The sequence below is a fragment of the Rhinolophus ferrumequinum genome, chromosome 8 (genome assembly GCF_004115265.2).
Source record: "Rhinolophus ferrumequinum isolate MPI-CBG mRhiFer1 chromosome 8, mRhiFer1_v1.p, whole genome shotgun sequence".
NCBI classification, from domain to species: Eukaryota; Metazoa; Chordata; class Mammalia; order Chiroptera; family Rhinolophidae; genus Rhinolophus; species Rhinolophus ferrumequinum.
In genome coordinates, this window is record NC_046291.1 from 46,910,351 (window position 1) to 46,927,952 (window position 17,602).

A 17,602-nucleotide genomic window follows, 5' to 3' on the forward strand; every position below is an offset into this window, starting at 1 on the left:
AACACTGGAAAAATAGTATAAAAAGTTTTATTCCCTTGAAGGGTGTAATTTATACTAAACTGTTTACTTTTCATTGTTGGTCAGTCACTCTTCCTTCATTGGGCCTTTAGCCTTTCTTGTTTACCCAGCTATATCTACAGGTGCTATGTCTTGCATATACTATGAGCAGTTATTTGTAGTGCATGCGTAAACTGTGATTAGCTGTGAAGTGTTCTGTGGTAAGCCCTGTATGCCCAAAACTGTGTTTAATGCAATGATTTTTGTTGTTGCTATAGCCTAACCTGTGAAAAAATAGTTGGTTTCGTTCTGTGCATTTGTTTCTCCAGACAGGGAATATAGCCAAGATTAATACTCTAAGGGGAGGATGGTCCAATTTTATTAAGCTAGTTCTCTCACTTGACTTTAAGCCCTTTTAAAATTTGGTATAGTGGAAAATACAGTAATTTTCCCAAGGTCATGACTGGAGAGGTGGATGCTGGATGTAAAAATGGGATGCAAGGGTGGATTGAGTGAGACAGGAAGGCAAAGAGGAATGGAGAGGAAGCAGAGCCTAACACAGAGATGTAATAGAAAATGGTGACACGTGATTGAACCAAATTAATTATTGAAAAGGACTTGGAGGAATGGATTTGAAAAATCATATTTGTATTGGCATTTCACTTGTTTCTAGCCTTTTTTATTTTAGCATAGGGTGTGCGTAATACATACTTTAGTATTTAATATGTCAAATGAAATTTGTTTCAAAATGTCAGAAGTTTTCTTGAGCCACACATTTTCTTTAAAAAAGAAAAAAAAATTCCTGTATTCTTATCTAATTTGTAGTATTTAAACATATACTAAGTGTTGCTTCTTATTGGGTGTAAGCTGGGTAGTGCCTATACTCAAAATGTTCAGCGTCCTTTAGCAGTGGTAATACGTGATTATTTTGAAATCTTGCAACTTATACACTTATTTTTTGAACAAAATATTTGCCCTATTCTCCTAAAAATTGGACAACATAAAAGTAGAAAGAAAAAATTTGAAACCTCTTACTTGTCAGAATAGAAATTCTCACACTTCCTGCTTTCAGTTTTGAAAAGTAATTACTACCTATGGAAATTCAGCTTTTGGAAATTCTCTTTAAGGAGAATTTGGCATGAGAGGAAACTCCAGTTACAGTTACATTTAAAGGGTTTTTTTGTTTTTTTGTTTTTTTTTTTTGCTTGCAATATTTAGAGGACTCCATTCCAAGATAGTTTAATGTACAGAGTTGTTATACTTGGAATCCAAGTACAGTATCTGCTGAGAAGGTTTACTTGAGGGTGGGAAAGCCACCTCCATTGTTTAAGAGATTAAATCTAGTAACTTTTGTTTTAGATGTAGGATTGCAAGGTTTGCGTGAAAAAGGTCAAGGTCTTCTGGATCAGATCTCCAATCAGGCATCCTGGGCCTATGGAAAGGATGTAACCATTGAAAATAAAGAAAATGTGGACCACATACAAGGAGTGATGGAAGATATGCAGCTTAGGAAACAAAGGCAAAGTTTGACTGTTAATGTTATTTTTTTGCTAAGACAACATAATTAAAATGAAAAGTGATGAAATGTGTATTTTTCATTCCAACTAAAATTTCTTACTTGTTATATAGTAGGTATGTAGTTAAGTTTTTGGTTAATGTAATAATTATTGTATATAATTGTACTGACAAATAATGACAATTTGTTCGATTAATGGGTACCATTTCCCTTTTAATTCAGTAGTAAAAATTTCAGTTACACTCAAGTACTTTACATTCCATATCCCTAGTGTAGCTATATGACTCTTCTGTCTTTTAGGAAAACCTTTTTTGGGGGAATTTTGCTTTTCCATTTTTATTTGGTTTAGTCACCACTAAATCTGTCATTGTCATATATCCATTGTTTTCATATTTGTGGTAGTAGGATTAGACTATAGACTCTAATGTTTATTAGAGGAAGATGATACGTAAGGTGGGTAAGGGTAAGATCATGTTTAGTTTCATTTAATAGAGAGCTAGGAATTTAATGGGTTCTTTGAAAACTCAATTTGCAATAACAACTGTAAAGTATAGTCGTCCCTCCACATCCGAGGGGGATTGGTCCCGGACTCCCTCTTCAGCCCATGGATACCCAAATCCACGGATGCTTAAGTCCCTTATATAAAATGGTATAGTATTTGCTTATAATCTGTGTACATCCTCTCACATACTTTAAATCATCTCTAGATTCCTTATAATACCTAACACAATGAAAATGATTTGGAAATAGTTGTTATACTGTGTTATTTAGGGAATAATAAGAAAAACAAGTCTGTATGTGTTCAGTATAGATGCAGTCATCATAGGCCTAACTACATAGTACACGTCAGCAACAAAGTAACATTTTTTTGAGTATTTTCAATGTTAAACTCTGTACAGTACATTCATTCTGTTTTATTTATTCTAAATCTGTCCAAAAAACGACGTGCTTTTTCACTTACAGAGCACTCCATGAAACCACTGAGTAAGGGCACTATAAAAGTTCTTCATTCCTGAAAAAAATCGCTAAAATTTTCACTACATAATACATGTTAGCAACAGTGTAACATTTTTCCCCCCAAATATTTTTGATCCACAGTTGGTTGAATCCACAGATGCGGAACCCACAGATATATGGAGGGCCGACTGTATTGCAAAGTAAAGGATTAAATTAATCTTGTGCATGTATACACAATCTAGCATGGTTGTATAAAATTTTTGCACATTTAGAAATTTTAGGGTCATCTACAAAACCTACAAAAACTCCTCCTATATCACAGAGAAAGTAGCCATCAGGCAGAAATTCCTTCTACCCTCATATCTGCAAATTTATTTATTTCATTATTCATTCTCGTCACAAATGATGATACAGCCCTGCTCTTATCAGAGCCGATCTTTCCGTGTATCCTCACGTCTCCTCACGCCATTAACTCCCGTTCTCTACTCTGATCCCTGTCTATCATTTAAATGCTTACATTGCTGCTATTTTTTTTAAAGTTAAACAGTTATATACACGCATATACCTTCCCTCTTCAATTCTTTGTCTTCTAGCCCCAGAGCTCTCCTTCCCAACAACGAAGTCGTTTGAAGGTCTCATCGACACTCATGATACTTCCTCACTACCTCCGATTGGCTTTTTTCCAGCCTTTCTCGGTCTGACTTTTACTCTTACCATTTCACTGAATGTGCTCTTCCTGATGTCACCAGTGACTTGTAATTGCCGTATGTGATAAACACTTGATCTGGCTCAAAATCCAGGGACGCTTTTAGTCCTGACCTTACTTCATCACTCTGAACAGCACGGGACACAACTGAATATCTCTCTCTTGAAACTGAGAGAGAACAACCTTATCTTCTTTGAAAACACCCTCGTGATGCTACTCCTGGCCCTTTCTTTTCAGTCTGCACTGTTTTCTTGTCCTCTAGCTGATGTCACTGCTTCCAGGGTTTGTTCTGAAGCCACATCTTCTTCTCTGTCTGTGTGTTCTTCCTGGAGAGTCTCGCTACGCTAATGACGTCCTTTAAGAGGATCGTGGCTGAGTAGTTAACAGCTCTGGTGCAAACCTGTCTCCTGTGCTTTAGACCCGCAATTCCACTTGCCTACTGAGTGTCTCCATCTGGATGCCCCATACACGCCTCAAACCTAATAGGTCCAGACTGGAATCTTCTTCCCCAAACTTAACTCTTCTCCTTTCATGTCCGATCTAGGTTCAGGTTACCATCGGCTACCACACTTGGGACATACCCTAATCCTTACTCATCCTCATCCCTACGGTCTAGTCAAACATCCACGCTCCGCTGGCTCGGAATCCTGAACGTTTCTTTGTTCAGGATTCAACATTTCTTTGTCCACATTTAATTACACGGTTTCCTTGTATAAAACCCCTCTCAGTGACCTCCTGTTTTCTCAGATGAAGTTCAGTCTCCTTGAAATAGTGTAGGAGACCATAATCCAATTCTGCATGAGCCAAGCTTCATCTCCTGTAACTTTCCCACAAAACCACACAGTTATTTTCATTTTCCTGAATGCATCATGTTGTTTCATGCATCCATGACTTAGACTGCTTCTTTCCTTATGTTCTGCCTTGTGGATTCCTTCTTACTCCTCAAGACTCAGGGATATTTACCTTTGGAAGTGTCTTTAGATTTTTAACACTAGTTAGTCACTTGTTCCTCCCAGCTCTCATAATTACTTTGCACAGTTGTACAGTAACATTTATCACTTTGTTTATTTACACATCCTTCTTTCCAAATGGGACTACCTTAATGGTAAGACCACATCTTATTTTTTCAAGCACATTTTTCAATACTTGACAATATGTGTTGAATACATGTATGATATCATCTTTATCGTTAGAGTATCTCACATTGTTTTTGAGCTTCAGGTTTTAAAAATTACTATTATCATCACTTCCCTGTGGTCCCTTGTAGAATTCCTTTAATTTGCATTTTGGCAGTATGCTATACACTTTTATTGAGGGCATCCTTATAAAAATAGCCTTGTGACAGTGATGTCTGTATTATTGTTAAGCTTTCTTTAAGAACATCCACTGTAGTGGGGTCCAGTGCCTCCTGGTTAACTTGTTACTGGTATTTGGGACCGTGGTCAGACTCCTCCTTCTCACCTAAAGTACATGGGATTGCATGGGAATGAAGGGAATGGATCAGAGCTGAATTAGGTTGAGTCAGCTTGAAAGTTTAATCTGTATGTTTTTTGGGCAGACCGCAGTAAAATTAAAAAGAAATGAAATAAAAATAATTTTGTTTCTCTACACCTAGAGATCAGTGGAGTTTTTTTTTCCTTCTTAAGAATATAGATGGAGTTTTTTTGTGTTTCTTTCATTCAAAATTAGATGTTACTCTGAGTCATGTAAAGTGTTAATGTTTTTATTTCTTTGAACAAAATCCTCTAAATTAGTTTTTGAGAGACTTTGCATTTTTATCTTTGAAGCTTGTTTAATGATAATTGGCAATGGAGATTTCTTTGTGTTTCAGTGTACTACTGTGTTTTTTGCTTTGCTTCGGTTCTTTGCATAATGCATGCTGTTCTTAAGACGGTTTGTTACTCAGCATCGTTCAGGTATTTTGAGGTTTTAGAGTGACATAGATACAGATATTCTTAAAATTCTTAAAAATCAATACAATACATTTGTCTCCATAGTGTAGGACTAAGTATTTTAGTATAGTATAAAACATGTGTGCCAGATGATGGTGTCATAATAGCAACAGAACCAAAATGATGTCCTAAATTTATGTTTGGGTTTATTAGATGTGAAGACATGGTAGATGTGCGAAGGTTAAAGATGCTTCAGATGGTACAGTTGTTTAAATGTGAAGAGGATGCTGCCCAGGTAAGGATTAATCAGGTACATTATGTAGTTGCTTTTTCCTAGAAGATCGATTTCACCTAACTACAAGCAGAAGTGTACTTTTCCATGGTCCTAAGAAAGTAACATGAAGTCAAGTTCTAGTTTATCCTGTTGAAATAGTAAAGTTTTGTATTCCCAGTTATCTTGCTGGTCTTATTTGACTTCTCAATGAAATCCTCTATTGAGCTAGAAATTAGGATTATTTACTATTTATTATTGTTGACTTGTTGTCAGTTACATCACAGGATAAAGACTGGACAGCACATTGCTTTTTAACCCACAAGAGGGTTTTTCAACTAGATAAACAATTTGCTGTTTTTGTGTACTTATCATCAAAATATCATTTCAGCTTGACAGAAAGGACATTTATGATTTTAAATGGTAGCATAAATCTAATAAGATTTCAGTAAGATCTATGTTACATAAATGCACGGTCTATTAATGTAAATCATGTGATACTAACTTTAAAAGAGTGCTTCTCTGTAATAAATTTTGTCTTTAGATTTTACAGATTTTGAGGGGGAAGAGAAGTCATTAATTCCTGTAGCTTGACATTGAATAAAATGAGCTATTAGGAATTTAGATTATAATGAATGGATTAATTAATCACATGATATAATCTTTATTTTTATAAATACCGTGTTGAGATACAATAAGTAAAAACTTATGAATCCACCTTCACTGTTACTTGTTTTCATTTAGGCAGTAGAATGGCTGAGTGAACTTCTGGATGCTCTGCTGAAGACCCACATCAGATTGGGCGATGATGCTCAGGAAACGAAAGTTTTACTGGAAAAACATAGAAAATTTGTTGATGTTGCACAGGTGCAGAACTGGTTATCTTCTACAAGCTCAGTGTGTGAATAGCTTTCTGCAGGATTATAGTGCAGCTTAACCCTCCAAGTCCAAGATTAGTTATGTTATGCCAGAAAGATCACAGAACTAAGAAAATGTCCCACTGGTGCATCGAAACTAGCTGCATAAACTTGAGAGGGTTTGTGTTTCCCTGAATACAGGTTCTGTATGCTCCCTCTGATTTATATTATATAACATAGCATGCTTATATAACATAGACACACTAACTGTTCATTCACAAAAGTTAATACGAAATAAATGTTAATATCAGTAAATTCGAAACAACACTTTCTGCATCTCACCAGTGTTAGCGTAACAACAGATTTTTGTTGTTGTGAAAAGTATCTTAGTATAACAGTTGTGGTTTCCTGTATGGACTACAAAATTCCCGTTTTCACCCACTCGTCTCGATAAATTAGTGAACAGACATTCTTTTTGGCCCATGGAATTCAGCCCAGTGAGATGGTGAAAACAATCAGAAAGAAACTTACCGAAAACTGAAAGTATTGCTTCCTCTTCATTGTTTATGCATGCAGACAAGTTGTAGTAATAAGTGACAGTAGAGTCATTCAGTATTGATTTCTGGTAGTGTACCTTACTTGCAGCCACAGCCCTCCGCACACTTTCCCATCCCTCTTCTCAGAATTCTCTTATTATAATTTCATGTTTACTTCTTCCTTTTTAGAGCACTTACGACTATGGAAGACAGCTGCTCCAGGCCACTGTGGTGCTGTGTCAGTCTTTGCGCTGCACTTCTCGGTCATCTGGGGATACACTTCCTCGCCTGAACAGAGTATGGAAACAGTTCACAATAGCATCGGAAGAGAGAGTGCATAGGCTGGAAATGGCTATTACCTTTCACTCAAATGCCGAAAAGGTTCGCTTTTTAAAAAATGTAGTCGCAGTAGTATTTATTCTGTATGTTTAAAATGTGTTCATTTTAATAATGTAATTATGTGATTAGTCTGTTTTTTAAAAATTATATTCCATTATTTAAAGGTTGTCTTAGAGAGTTCAAGTCACATTTTCTTAGTAATTCAGACCAGTGGTGGAGTACTGTGTTTGGAGAAATTCAAAATCATTCAGTCGTCCTCTGTCTACAGTGCTTCTCTCGTCACCAAACCTGATACCCAAAATGTGCTGTCCGTTCTTTAGGATGATGACTCCCATTTCATTCGTTATGCCAGGAAAGGAAACTTAGCTTTGGTGACTACTACTAATTGCCATAAATTTTTTAAAAGGACACTTTTTATAATGTTTAAAATAGAGCCTGTCCAACTAAAATGAGAATAAAAATTAAAACCTTTTTTCATGTGTTATCTTTATATATTAATTCTAGAATTTATTATTTAATGAATTAATTAGTCCCAGAAACCAGAAATGAAATACGCAGTTTTGTTGGGTAAATTTTCAATAGGACTTTTTTCTTAACTAGGCACAGTGAAAATTTATAGTGCCTAGGCCTTACATTTCCATTCTAAAGAGGAGCTTTATTATGTAGTTAACTTTGTTTTGATCTCATACCATGAAAGTTTGTGTGTAGGTATGTTTTATACCATTTAAGATACGAGAAACCTAAGTTGTAAATGTGATTGCCTCATCTGTAGAACAGAAGAGATGTTGCCAGGGACTTTAGGAATTAAGCAGTTTCTATCTGTATTAGGCAGTACATCTGTTGGGAAATATTCATACCATGTTTCCCGGAAAATAAGACTGGGTCTTATACTGTATTTCCCCGAAAAGAAGACCGGGTCTTATATTAATTTTTGCTCCAAAAGACGTGTTAGGGCGTATTTTCAGGGGATATCTTATTTTTTCATGTACAACAATCTACATTTATTCAAATATAGTCATGTCATCTTCCTCTGGAACATCGTCATAACATGCCATGTTTCCCCAAAAATAAGACCTAGCCAGACAATCAGCTCTAATGCGTCTTTTGGAGCAAAAATTAATATAAGACCCCGTCTTATTTTACTATACTATAAGGCCAGGTCTTATATAAGACCGGGTCTTGTATTAATTGTTACTCCAAAAGACACATTAGGGCTGATTGTCTGGTTAGGTCTTATTTTCAGGGAAACGGTACTAAATGCGTCTGTCTGGCTGACGTCTTAAGTGGGGCTTATTTTCGGGGTAGGTCTTATTTTCGGGGAAACACGGTAGTTAACTCTTTCTGAGCTTGTCACTGAACTCTGCAGGTCAGTGTTTTAGTTTTAAATGGACCTAATGACAATGAATGAAGTATGCAGCATGGCTTAACTTGTTTACCCACTGATATTTTAATGAAAAATATTTATTAAAGTATAATACTAACATAGTACACAGATCATAAACCTTCTGCTTAATTTGCACAAAGCAAACTCACCTGTGTAATCAGGGCACTATTCAAACACAGAATGTTACCAGCATCCCAGGAGCTCCCCCGTACCTTTCACAGTCACATTGCTTCAGCTCTCTCTCCCGTCCAAGGTTGACTGCTGGCCCTATTTCTAACACCACTGAAAAATTTTTAAAGGTATCTGCAAGGATATTTTAAAATCTAGACATCTTTAAGAGGTCATATAAGAATTTTGTTGCAAATGGCAATATTTCATCTTTTCTTATGGCAGAATAGTATTCCATTGTGTATATGTACCACAACTTCTTTATCCAGTCATCTATTAAAAGACACTTTAGTTGTTTCCATGTCTTGGCCACTGTAAATAATGCTGCAATGAACATAGGAGTACATATATCTTTACAGATAAATGTTTTCAGACTGTTTTGGTAGATACCCAGGAGAGGGATTGCTGGGTCATATGGTGGTTCTATTCTTAATTTTTTGAGGAACCTCCGTACTGTTTTCCATAGCGGCTGCACCAATCTGCATTCCCACCAACAGCATATGAGGGTTCCTTTTTCTCCACAGCCTCTCTAACACTTGTTATTATTTGTCTTGTTGCTAATAGCCATTCTAACAAGTGTGAGGTGGTATTTCATTGTGGTTTTGATTTGTATTTCTCTAATAACCAGTGAAGTTGAGCATTTTTTCATGTATCTATTGCCCATTTGTATGTCTTCTTGGGAGAAGTTTCTGTGCATGTCGTCTGCCATTTTTTAATTGGATCGTTTGTCTTTCCATTGTTGAGTTATATGAGTTCCTTATATATTTTGGATATTAGCCCCTAATCGGAGATGTTGTTTGCAAATATCTTCTTCCATTCGGTTGGTTGCCTCTTTGTTTTGTTGATGGTTTCTTTTGCTGTTCAGAAGCTTTTTCGTTTGATATAGTGCCATTTATTTATTTTAGCTTTTACTTCCCTTTTTAGCCTTTGAGGTCAAATTCATAAAATCCTCTTTGAAACCAAGGTCCATAAATTTAGTACCTTTGTTTTCTTCTATGCAGTTTATTGTTTCAGGTCTTATGTTTAGGTCTTTGATTCATTTGAGTTAATTTTGGTACATGGTGACAGATAGCAGTCTAGTTTCATTCATTTTGTGTGTAGCTTTCCAATTTTCCCAGTATCACTTATTGAAGAGACTCTTTTCTCCATTGTATAGTTTTGGCTCCTTTGTCAAAAATTATCTGTCGATATTTATGTGGGTTTATTTCTGGGTTTTCAGTTCTATTCCATTGGTCTGTGTGTCTGTTTTTCTGCCAGTACCATGCTGTTTTGATTATTATTGCTTTGTAGTACAAGCTGAAGTCAAGGAATATGATTTGCGACAACATGGATGGATCTTGAGATCATTATGCTAAGCGAAATAAGTCAGACAGAAAAAGTCGAGAACCATATGACTTCACTCATGTGAGATATAAAACTGAAAGCAACAAAGGAACAAAACAAAGAAACAAAAACTCATAGACACAGACAACAGTTTAGTGGTTACCAGAGGGTAAGGGGGGATGGAGGTGGTAGAAGAGTGTTAAAGGAGTCAAATATATGGTGATGGAAGCAGAACTGACTGTGGGTGGTGAGCACACAATGTTATATATAGATGATGTATTACAGAACTGTACACTTGAAACCTATGTAATTTTACTAACCTTTGTCACCCCAATAAATTTAATTTAAAAAAAAAAGATCATACAAGATTGAATATGGTTCGTTGTTTTTTAATGGAAAATTAACATTTCTATTTTTCTACTACTTGGCCTTTATCATACTTATAATAAACTTGATTTAAGGTTATTTTGTTGTGCAAACCTATGTAAAGCCTTCTATTATCAGATATTTTCCCCTTGACTATGTTCTATTTTATACCAGGATACATAAATATAACAACTATAAATAAATTATATCGTATGATTTGGAAATATTTAAATTGAATATGGAATTTTAGAATATAAAGATGTTTTTATGAGCAATACTGAAATAAACATAATTGGATTAAGGAAAAGACAATGCAAAAAAAGTTGCAAAAATAAACATTGCATTTTCTTTTTCTTCCCCAAATTTTGCAGTTTTTTCTTGTAGTTATATTTAAATGGTAATAGTTGAGGGGGGAAAAATTATCAAGGGCTGTAGAAATTCCTGTATTTGAATTATAACCTTATCAGCTTAATCAGTTAAGTCAGTTGATCAGTTTTTAAAATAGCTATAAACTGGGTCATCACATCAATTATGTGTTTGTACTTTGAGTATATGTTGTGTTATATTTATGTGTTTTTCATTTTTGAAATCTATGAGCTCCTAGACGTCAAAATGTACATCTCATTCACATCCCAACCTGCTAAATAAACATATAGTAAGTGTTCAATAAATAGTTACTTAATAAATAAAAGAGTACTTCTTAAGCATAGTTTGAGCTTACTTTCCAAAGAGTTGTCTAGTGTTATTTTGTTACTGAAATCACTATAGACCTTTTCATACTCAAATTATATATCATTGGTAGGGGTTATGTATATCATTTTGTTTGAATTTCTTGAGTCAGTTTTGCCAATAATCAATCATATACAGTGGTGTACATGAAGATGGTAAGAATAAAATAAAAACACCTTCAATCTGCTAAGTTTGCATGAGCTTGATTCTCTTTCTATGGCTCTTGATTGACGTTGCCCTTTTGTTTGTTGCAGATTTTGCAAGAGTGTCCGGAAGAGCCTGAAGCTATTAATGATGAGGAGCAATTTGACGAAATTGAAGCAGTTGGGAAATCACTTTTGGACAGATTAACTGTTCCTGTAGTTTATCCTGATGGGTATGGTGCATGTTTTCGTAATTTCGTCTTTTTATCACCAAGGTCTTAAAGTGAAATCATCAAAAGAGGGAAATCTTTTTTTTAAAAAAGCCAGGTCAATTATCTTTGGTCCACATTTTCAGTTCCTACAGTAAATTGGTTTAAAATGAAAAGAAATGCAAACTTGGTTCTTAGCAACAGTAGCAGTTGATACTTGCTACATCGAATGTGTTGCTTCTTGACTCCTTGTAGAAGAAAGATCACTGACTAGGTTGATATCCTAGCTTCTAGCCTTGGGTATGATAAAAAGGGAGGAGGGTGCCTTAGGGCGTCATTCAGAGAAGGCGTGGGGATTGATATTCAGGGAGCTCAGTGTGTGTCAGGCACCAGGTTACACAGTTCACCTTCATTACTTTTGTCCAAACAGTGCTAGGCTAGTCAGATCGTTTCTGATTTACAGATGCAGAAACTGAGGCTCAGAAAGATTAAGTAAGGTGCTCAGGATTTCACAGCTTCTACATGGAATTAAGGTACAGTCCCAGGTCTGTCTGGCTCCAAACCCATTCTCTTTTTTCACTATGCAATGTGGAGTCCTAATTCTTTCATTTGTAAAACGATGGGTCCCGCTTCCCATGTTTCTTTCTATTTCAAATAGTCAATAAAAATATGAAATGATCTCATGCAAATAAATGGGCCAGTAAATGAATCAGAAGGAGCTTTATCCCTGAGGATCTAGATCTTCTCAGTGAAAATAATTTACAGGTAATCCAGAGGATATTGAATTCGAACAATAGAGAACCCAAATTATTGAATACATCTCTCTTTCACTTTAGTGTAGTATAATGGTTAGGATTGTGGACTCTAACCAGATATCTTGGGTTTACAATCTCAGCTCCACCACTTAACTAGCTGTGATACCTTAGGCAAGCCACTTAACCTTTCCTGTGCCTCAATTTCCTCATCTGAAAATAAGGATATATTCATACCTCCTCAGATTATCGGCCAGGGGAATTATATGAGCTAAATGTATATAAACTACTTAAAACAAATCTGACACGTAGTAAGTGCAACTACTACTGTGTCATGAACATCAAATGATTATTTGGAATTGATATTGAGAAGATACAATTTTATTCCCTTCATAGAATGTTATTCATAGTCTAGTATGTAATCTCTAGTCATACCTAAACTAGAACAATCAGAAGTAGCCTTAAGTCATGTTGTACATCTGCAATGTATCAAGGAGAATAAATCTCAAAATTTATAAATTCAGCTAGTAACAATCGTAGAGGGGTGCTTCTGGTCATTCCATTCCAGAACAGCCCTCGCCCCTTTTTCTGTGTTTCATAGCCAGTTGTCAGTTCTCCCATTGTGCTCAGGTTAGCTTAGTAACAGCTGTCCCTGATATTTTTCTTGAGTTTCTCCTCCTGTGTCCCAGTAATAGTCTGTGTGTCATCTCCTCGTTCTTTTAAGATAAAAGACTAAGTTAGTGCTGTATATTCAAATTTCACAACTACAACCTTCAGTATTGAGTTATTTTATTCCATTTTATATGATAATGTGTTTATGACATGTAAAGTTTGTTTGACAGTAAAATTATTCAGATTTATCTTTTGTAACATTCTCCTGGGGTAAAAAAAATGGATGTTCTTTCTGGATTCAGTGCTTAAAGACCCAGGTCCAAATTTTGGGTTTTCCACTGTATGATCTTCGTTAAGTCATTTAATTTTCTAGAACTTAGTTTTCTGATCTAAAAAATGAAGAGCTTGCCAGATAATCTTCAGAAACTCTTTTACCTATAAAAGATTCTTTGACTCTGAAGATACTGAGTACAGTATCTTTGCAGGTAGGATAAAATTAAATGATTTTATCTGTTGAAGGTATTCCAGATGATACCCTAACATTAAATGGATATTTTACTTTCCAGATACATTAAACGATTGGTGTCCATAGCCCTTAGCCCTGAAGTACACATACAAATTTTATATTTGTATGGACCCAAAACTGAAAAATAGAATATCTCCAGTGTCTCATTGTTTCCATTTATTGTTGCATAGCTGGATTATGTTGTTGATTCTTGTTGATTTATTAGATTCTCGTTAAGTACACATGATGACATTTATACTACTAATACATTTTTCTCAACATATCTTAATATATTTTATGCCATTTAAAAAAGAGTTTTCTCCTACTGAATTACTACTCAAAGATACACAGTATGGTCTGCGAACGAACTAATGCCTTTTCACTGAGATAATTTTTATGATAATTTTTCCTTCCTTTGCACTCGCTATGGTCAGTGTATTTGTGTTAATCTGACTGGGGTTTTTCTGTTTGTTTTGGTTTTTAGAACTGAACAGTATTTTGGGAGTCCAAGTGACATGGCTTCTACTGCAGAACACATCAGAGACAGGATGAAATTAGTTAGTCTCAAAAGACAGCAGCTGAGACATCCCGAAATGATGACCACAGAGAGCTAATAGCTACCAGCTCCCCACAGATCTGCGTTCATAGTAACCCCGCATGTCGTCGGCATTCTACAGCATTAGTCACTATACATTCAGATACATTTCACAGCCAAGATAAACCTCATTTCTTTTCATTGCATATTTTTCTCCACGTGTTAACACCTTGCAACTACCAAGGCATAATTATTTAACATGCTTTGAGACCATAGACTCCAAGTATCTTAAAGGAAGGAACAGTAAACATTGCACTGAAAACTTGCTTTAAAGCTTTACCTGACCTGTCAGTTTATAGATGAACAACTGATAATAAGCTTTGAATGGTGCTAATAAGAGTTTAGGAATTCTCTCTATAAAAAAATGGTTGCCCTTCCTCCCCAGGTGATGTAGTAAATTTAGACTATAGGTAAATGGTTATTAGTAAACAGTGATACCCTCAGAATTTTACTTTGTAATTTTTCTTCAAAATTGATTACTTTTATTGTGTCAGTATGAAGAAAACCGTCAGATTTTTGATATATCATATTCATTGAAATTTTCCTATTTGTATTGATAATGTATTAAAAGTTTGTGCTTAATAAAAGGCTTCTTTTAAACATCTTATTTAATTTGTTGGTTATATCCTATTTCTATACATGAGTGCCTTATTAAAAAGGGCATTCTTCAGATTATGAGGATGGTTTAATATTTGTTTTTTCAACTTGGTTGTATGTGTTTTAGCCAGGAAATTCATATGTAAGCATGTATATATATAATAAATAAGCATGTTTTATTATGAAAAAAATAATTGTGAAGAGCAATTTAGATCTTTAAGAACTTAGGAATAATGGAACACTATTTCTAATTTTTCTCTTCTTCAACTTGAAAAATATTATCCAAATTATTAACTACCCTAAATATACTTTGTCTTTGGAGGAGGAGAGCTGGGGAAAAATGCATACATAATTAAGTGTAATCCTTTATATCAGAGTAATCTTTCTGGAACTAAAGTAGTAATTGTTAATAAAATTTAATTTCTTATGTTTGACTAGAAGCAAAATTCTGAAGTAGTCTAATAACAAAAACTGTACAATTCTTTTAGAAATAAAATTTGTAAAATGCTAGTACTTTTAAGTTTATATTAAGTTTAAATGGTGAAATATGTATAAATTGATTTTTGTTAGTTTTTATTTCAGAAAATGTTTTTGAAAAAGATTAAAAATAATTTTTTAGTCTGTGATCAACATAAAATTATGCAGAGAATTGTATGTTTTTTGTCATCTTTAAAAATGCTCGTGTATCCTCCAATGTAAAATACTCCCTCTGAATCTGCTGATTTCTCTCGCCTTCTTCACTGCCAGACTTCTTGGAATACCCCATAATCTATTTCTCCTGCATCCTCGTTGCTCACTGCTCAGCACCTTGCAGTCTGGTTTTACTCAGCACTGCAGCGAAAGTGTTCTCAGTGGGCTTCCAGTTACTGAATTGAATGATTTTTTTCTCATCTGCATCCCTTGTCCTTCTCTATCTCTGCAACATTTTACACCATTGAGCAACATTTCCTAAACAGTGTCTCCTCCCTTGAAGATGTTGTCATCTGCCATAAGTGTGAGTACAGTCACATCAATCTTAAAATATATCTAAAAAACTGTGCTCTCAGATTCTGTCTTCAGAATGCTTCAGAATCTCATCCGTAGGGTTTCTATTTCATCTCAATGTCCTATGTTACATAGCTGGTCCAAAATTCTAAACCTATACTTTCAAATACCTACTTGACATTTCAATCTAGATGAAGTTATTTGTCATATTTTTCACCTTTCTCCTTTTGGAGTACTTTTGGCTAAAAGTGTAGCCTTTTTTTCTAGTCAAACATGCCGTAAAATCTGAGGGCAACATTCAAATGTTCCGTCTTGTTTTGTGCTGCCACTGCTTTGGAGAACATCCAGGAAATTCTTTCTATATTTGGGGCTTAGCTTCTCCATCTTTTAGGGCTTAACTTCTACGAGTATAAACTGTTGTGATGCTCCATTTCAGTCTTCATGTTGGTGCTAACCACATGCTACTACTGTTTATTTCTATACCTGCTACACTACAAGCTCTTTTGAGGGAAGATATCTGTGGAACTTCTGTTCCCAAATCTTTGCTTTTGTGTAATAGTGACTCAGTTCCCCTGTATGTGAATGGTCTTTTGTAGGCATTAATAATAACTCCTCTTACATTGTAGTCTGAGGTGAGTTTTTAATATGTTTCCTAAAGTTAGGACTGACTGATGGGTGAATCTATTCAAAATGAAGTCACTTGGTATTTTAGATACTTCGATATTAGCTAATGTAGTAGACATTTAGTTATACTCAATCTCTCTTCTACTGAATGTCAGAGTAGTTAGAATGTTTTTATTCAGATTTTGCTAGAAAGGGACTGGGTTGTAAGTAATGAAGCTCTTAATTCTACCATCAACTCACCTACTTATCAAATGAGTTAATTTTTGTATGCCTTAAGCTATCCTGCCTACACAAAAGTAGAATAAGGCAATATCTGGAAATGTTATTTGTAACTGGAGTATTTCAGAGGAAGCTGAATAGACTTTTAACATAAATATTGTTGCTGTTAATTTGAAAATTTGCTGCTAATATATGTCAGAATATACACATACAATTATAAACGAAAACTCAGCAGTGCCCTAATGTGATTTTTTTATAGGGTCATGGTTCATTTAGAGTACATGTAAAGGAAGTGACTGCAGTCTGTTTGAAATCACAAGCTTTTTGTACATAGTAAGTTAACGTTGGCTGACAAATGGAGAAAGAACCATCATTTCTAATTGGTATATGCCACAACTTTCCACATTGCTTTAGCCCATCTCAGGGACTTATTGAAGTGTCAATTGGGCTAGTCTTGTTTTGTTCTGGTTTGAGAGATTTTTCCCCCCTTATTATCATGTATTTACTCCTATATAATTCAATATATATCTGCAGTTTGGGCATCTATTAACACATGTCTAACCCAGCAGTTAGAAAGCAAAGATGACGACTTCATTTCAGATAACATGGGCTTTATTCTCAGTCCTTATTGTTGGTGACCTTACTCTGCTAGAGTGACTCATTGGTGTCGATGAAACTGCTCAGTTTGCCAAGGAAGATGTTGATGCAGGTCCAGGCTTCTTTGCTGTGTAGGAGATTGGATATTTCTTTCATTTATAGGCATTTAAGTTGGCCAGTGCTCACAAATGTTATGTAGTGTTAAGGTGTTTGTTTCATTATGCCATCAGGTGACACTAAATAATGTGCTATTTAGTTTGTTATTATAGTTGGTGGCATACTGCTTAATATGAACATGACAATTGCTTTTCTTATAGTGCCAGGGAGACCATGGCACTATAGACCGTCTGATCCAAACCCATTGTAACCAATGGCATGGCTGTGAGATTGGCTGAACGTATCTCACTGTATAGTATACTCTTGGAGGAAGAATACAGAGTTCTCTGCTACATTGTACTATCATTATTACTGTACTTTTCCCATCCTCACAGGACTATAATGAAATAAAAATTCCTAAAAACTAAAGTCCTCCACATCTTGAGGCTATTAAAAATGGTATAGGAAACTAATGTCAGTAAATATCATCAATGACAAGATTTGCATGACTGGGGTATATTTGCTTAAACCCCTCAAGGAAAATTTCTCTAGGATTAAAAAGATGGGCTGGGACATAGCTGACCAATTAACCTAATGAGCAAACTTACCAGTGTTAACTTTCAGTTCC

The 17,602-nt window shown here is 35.1% G+C and overlaps 1 protein-coding gene across 2 annotated transcripts in view; it reads left to right on the forward strand.

Annotated features, from left to right (window-relative positions):
• Positions 1–14,462, forward strand: part of SESTD1 (SEC14 and spectrin domain containing 1) — a 139,843-nt gene extending 125,381 nt beyond the window's left edge. For both annotated transcript variants that reach the window (XM_033112187.1, XM_033112186.1), the window contains exons 13-18: positions 1,357–1,516; positions 5,282–5,363; positions 6,084–6,206; positions 6,922–7,113; positions 11,296–11,417; positions 13,747–14,462. In XM_033112187.1, the coding sequence (XP_032968078.1) occupies positions 1,357–1,516; positions 5,282–5,363; positions 6,084–6,206; positions 6,922–7,113; positions 11,296–11,417; positions 13,747–13,876 (809 nt within the window). In that variant the 3' untranslated portion in view covers positions 13,877–14,462. The remainder of the gene's footprint in view (positions 1–1,356; positions 1,517–5,281; positions 5,364–6,083; positions 6,207–6,921; positions 7,114–11,295; positions 11,418–13,746) is intronic.
• The last annotated feature ends 3,140 nt before the right edge of the window (positions 14,463–17,602 follow it).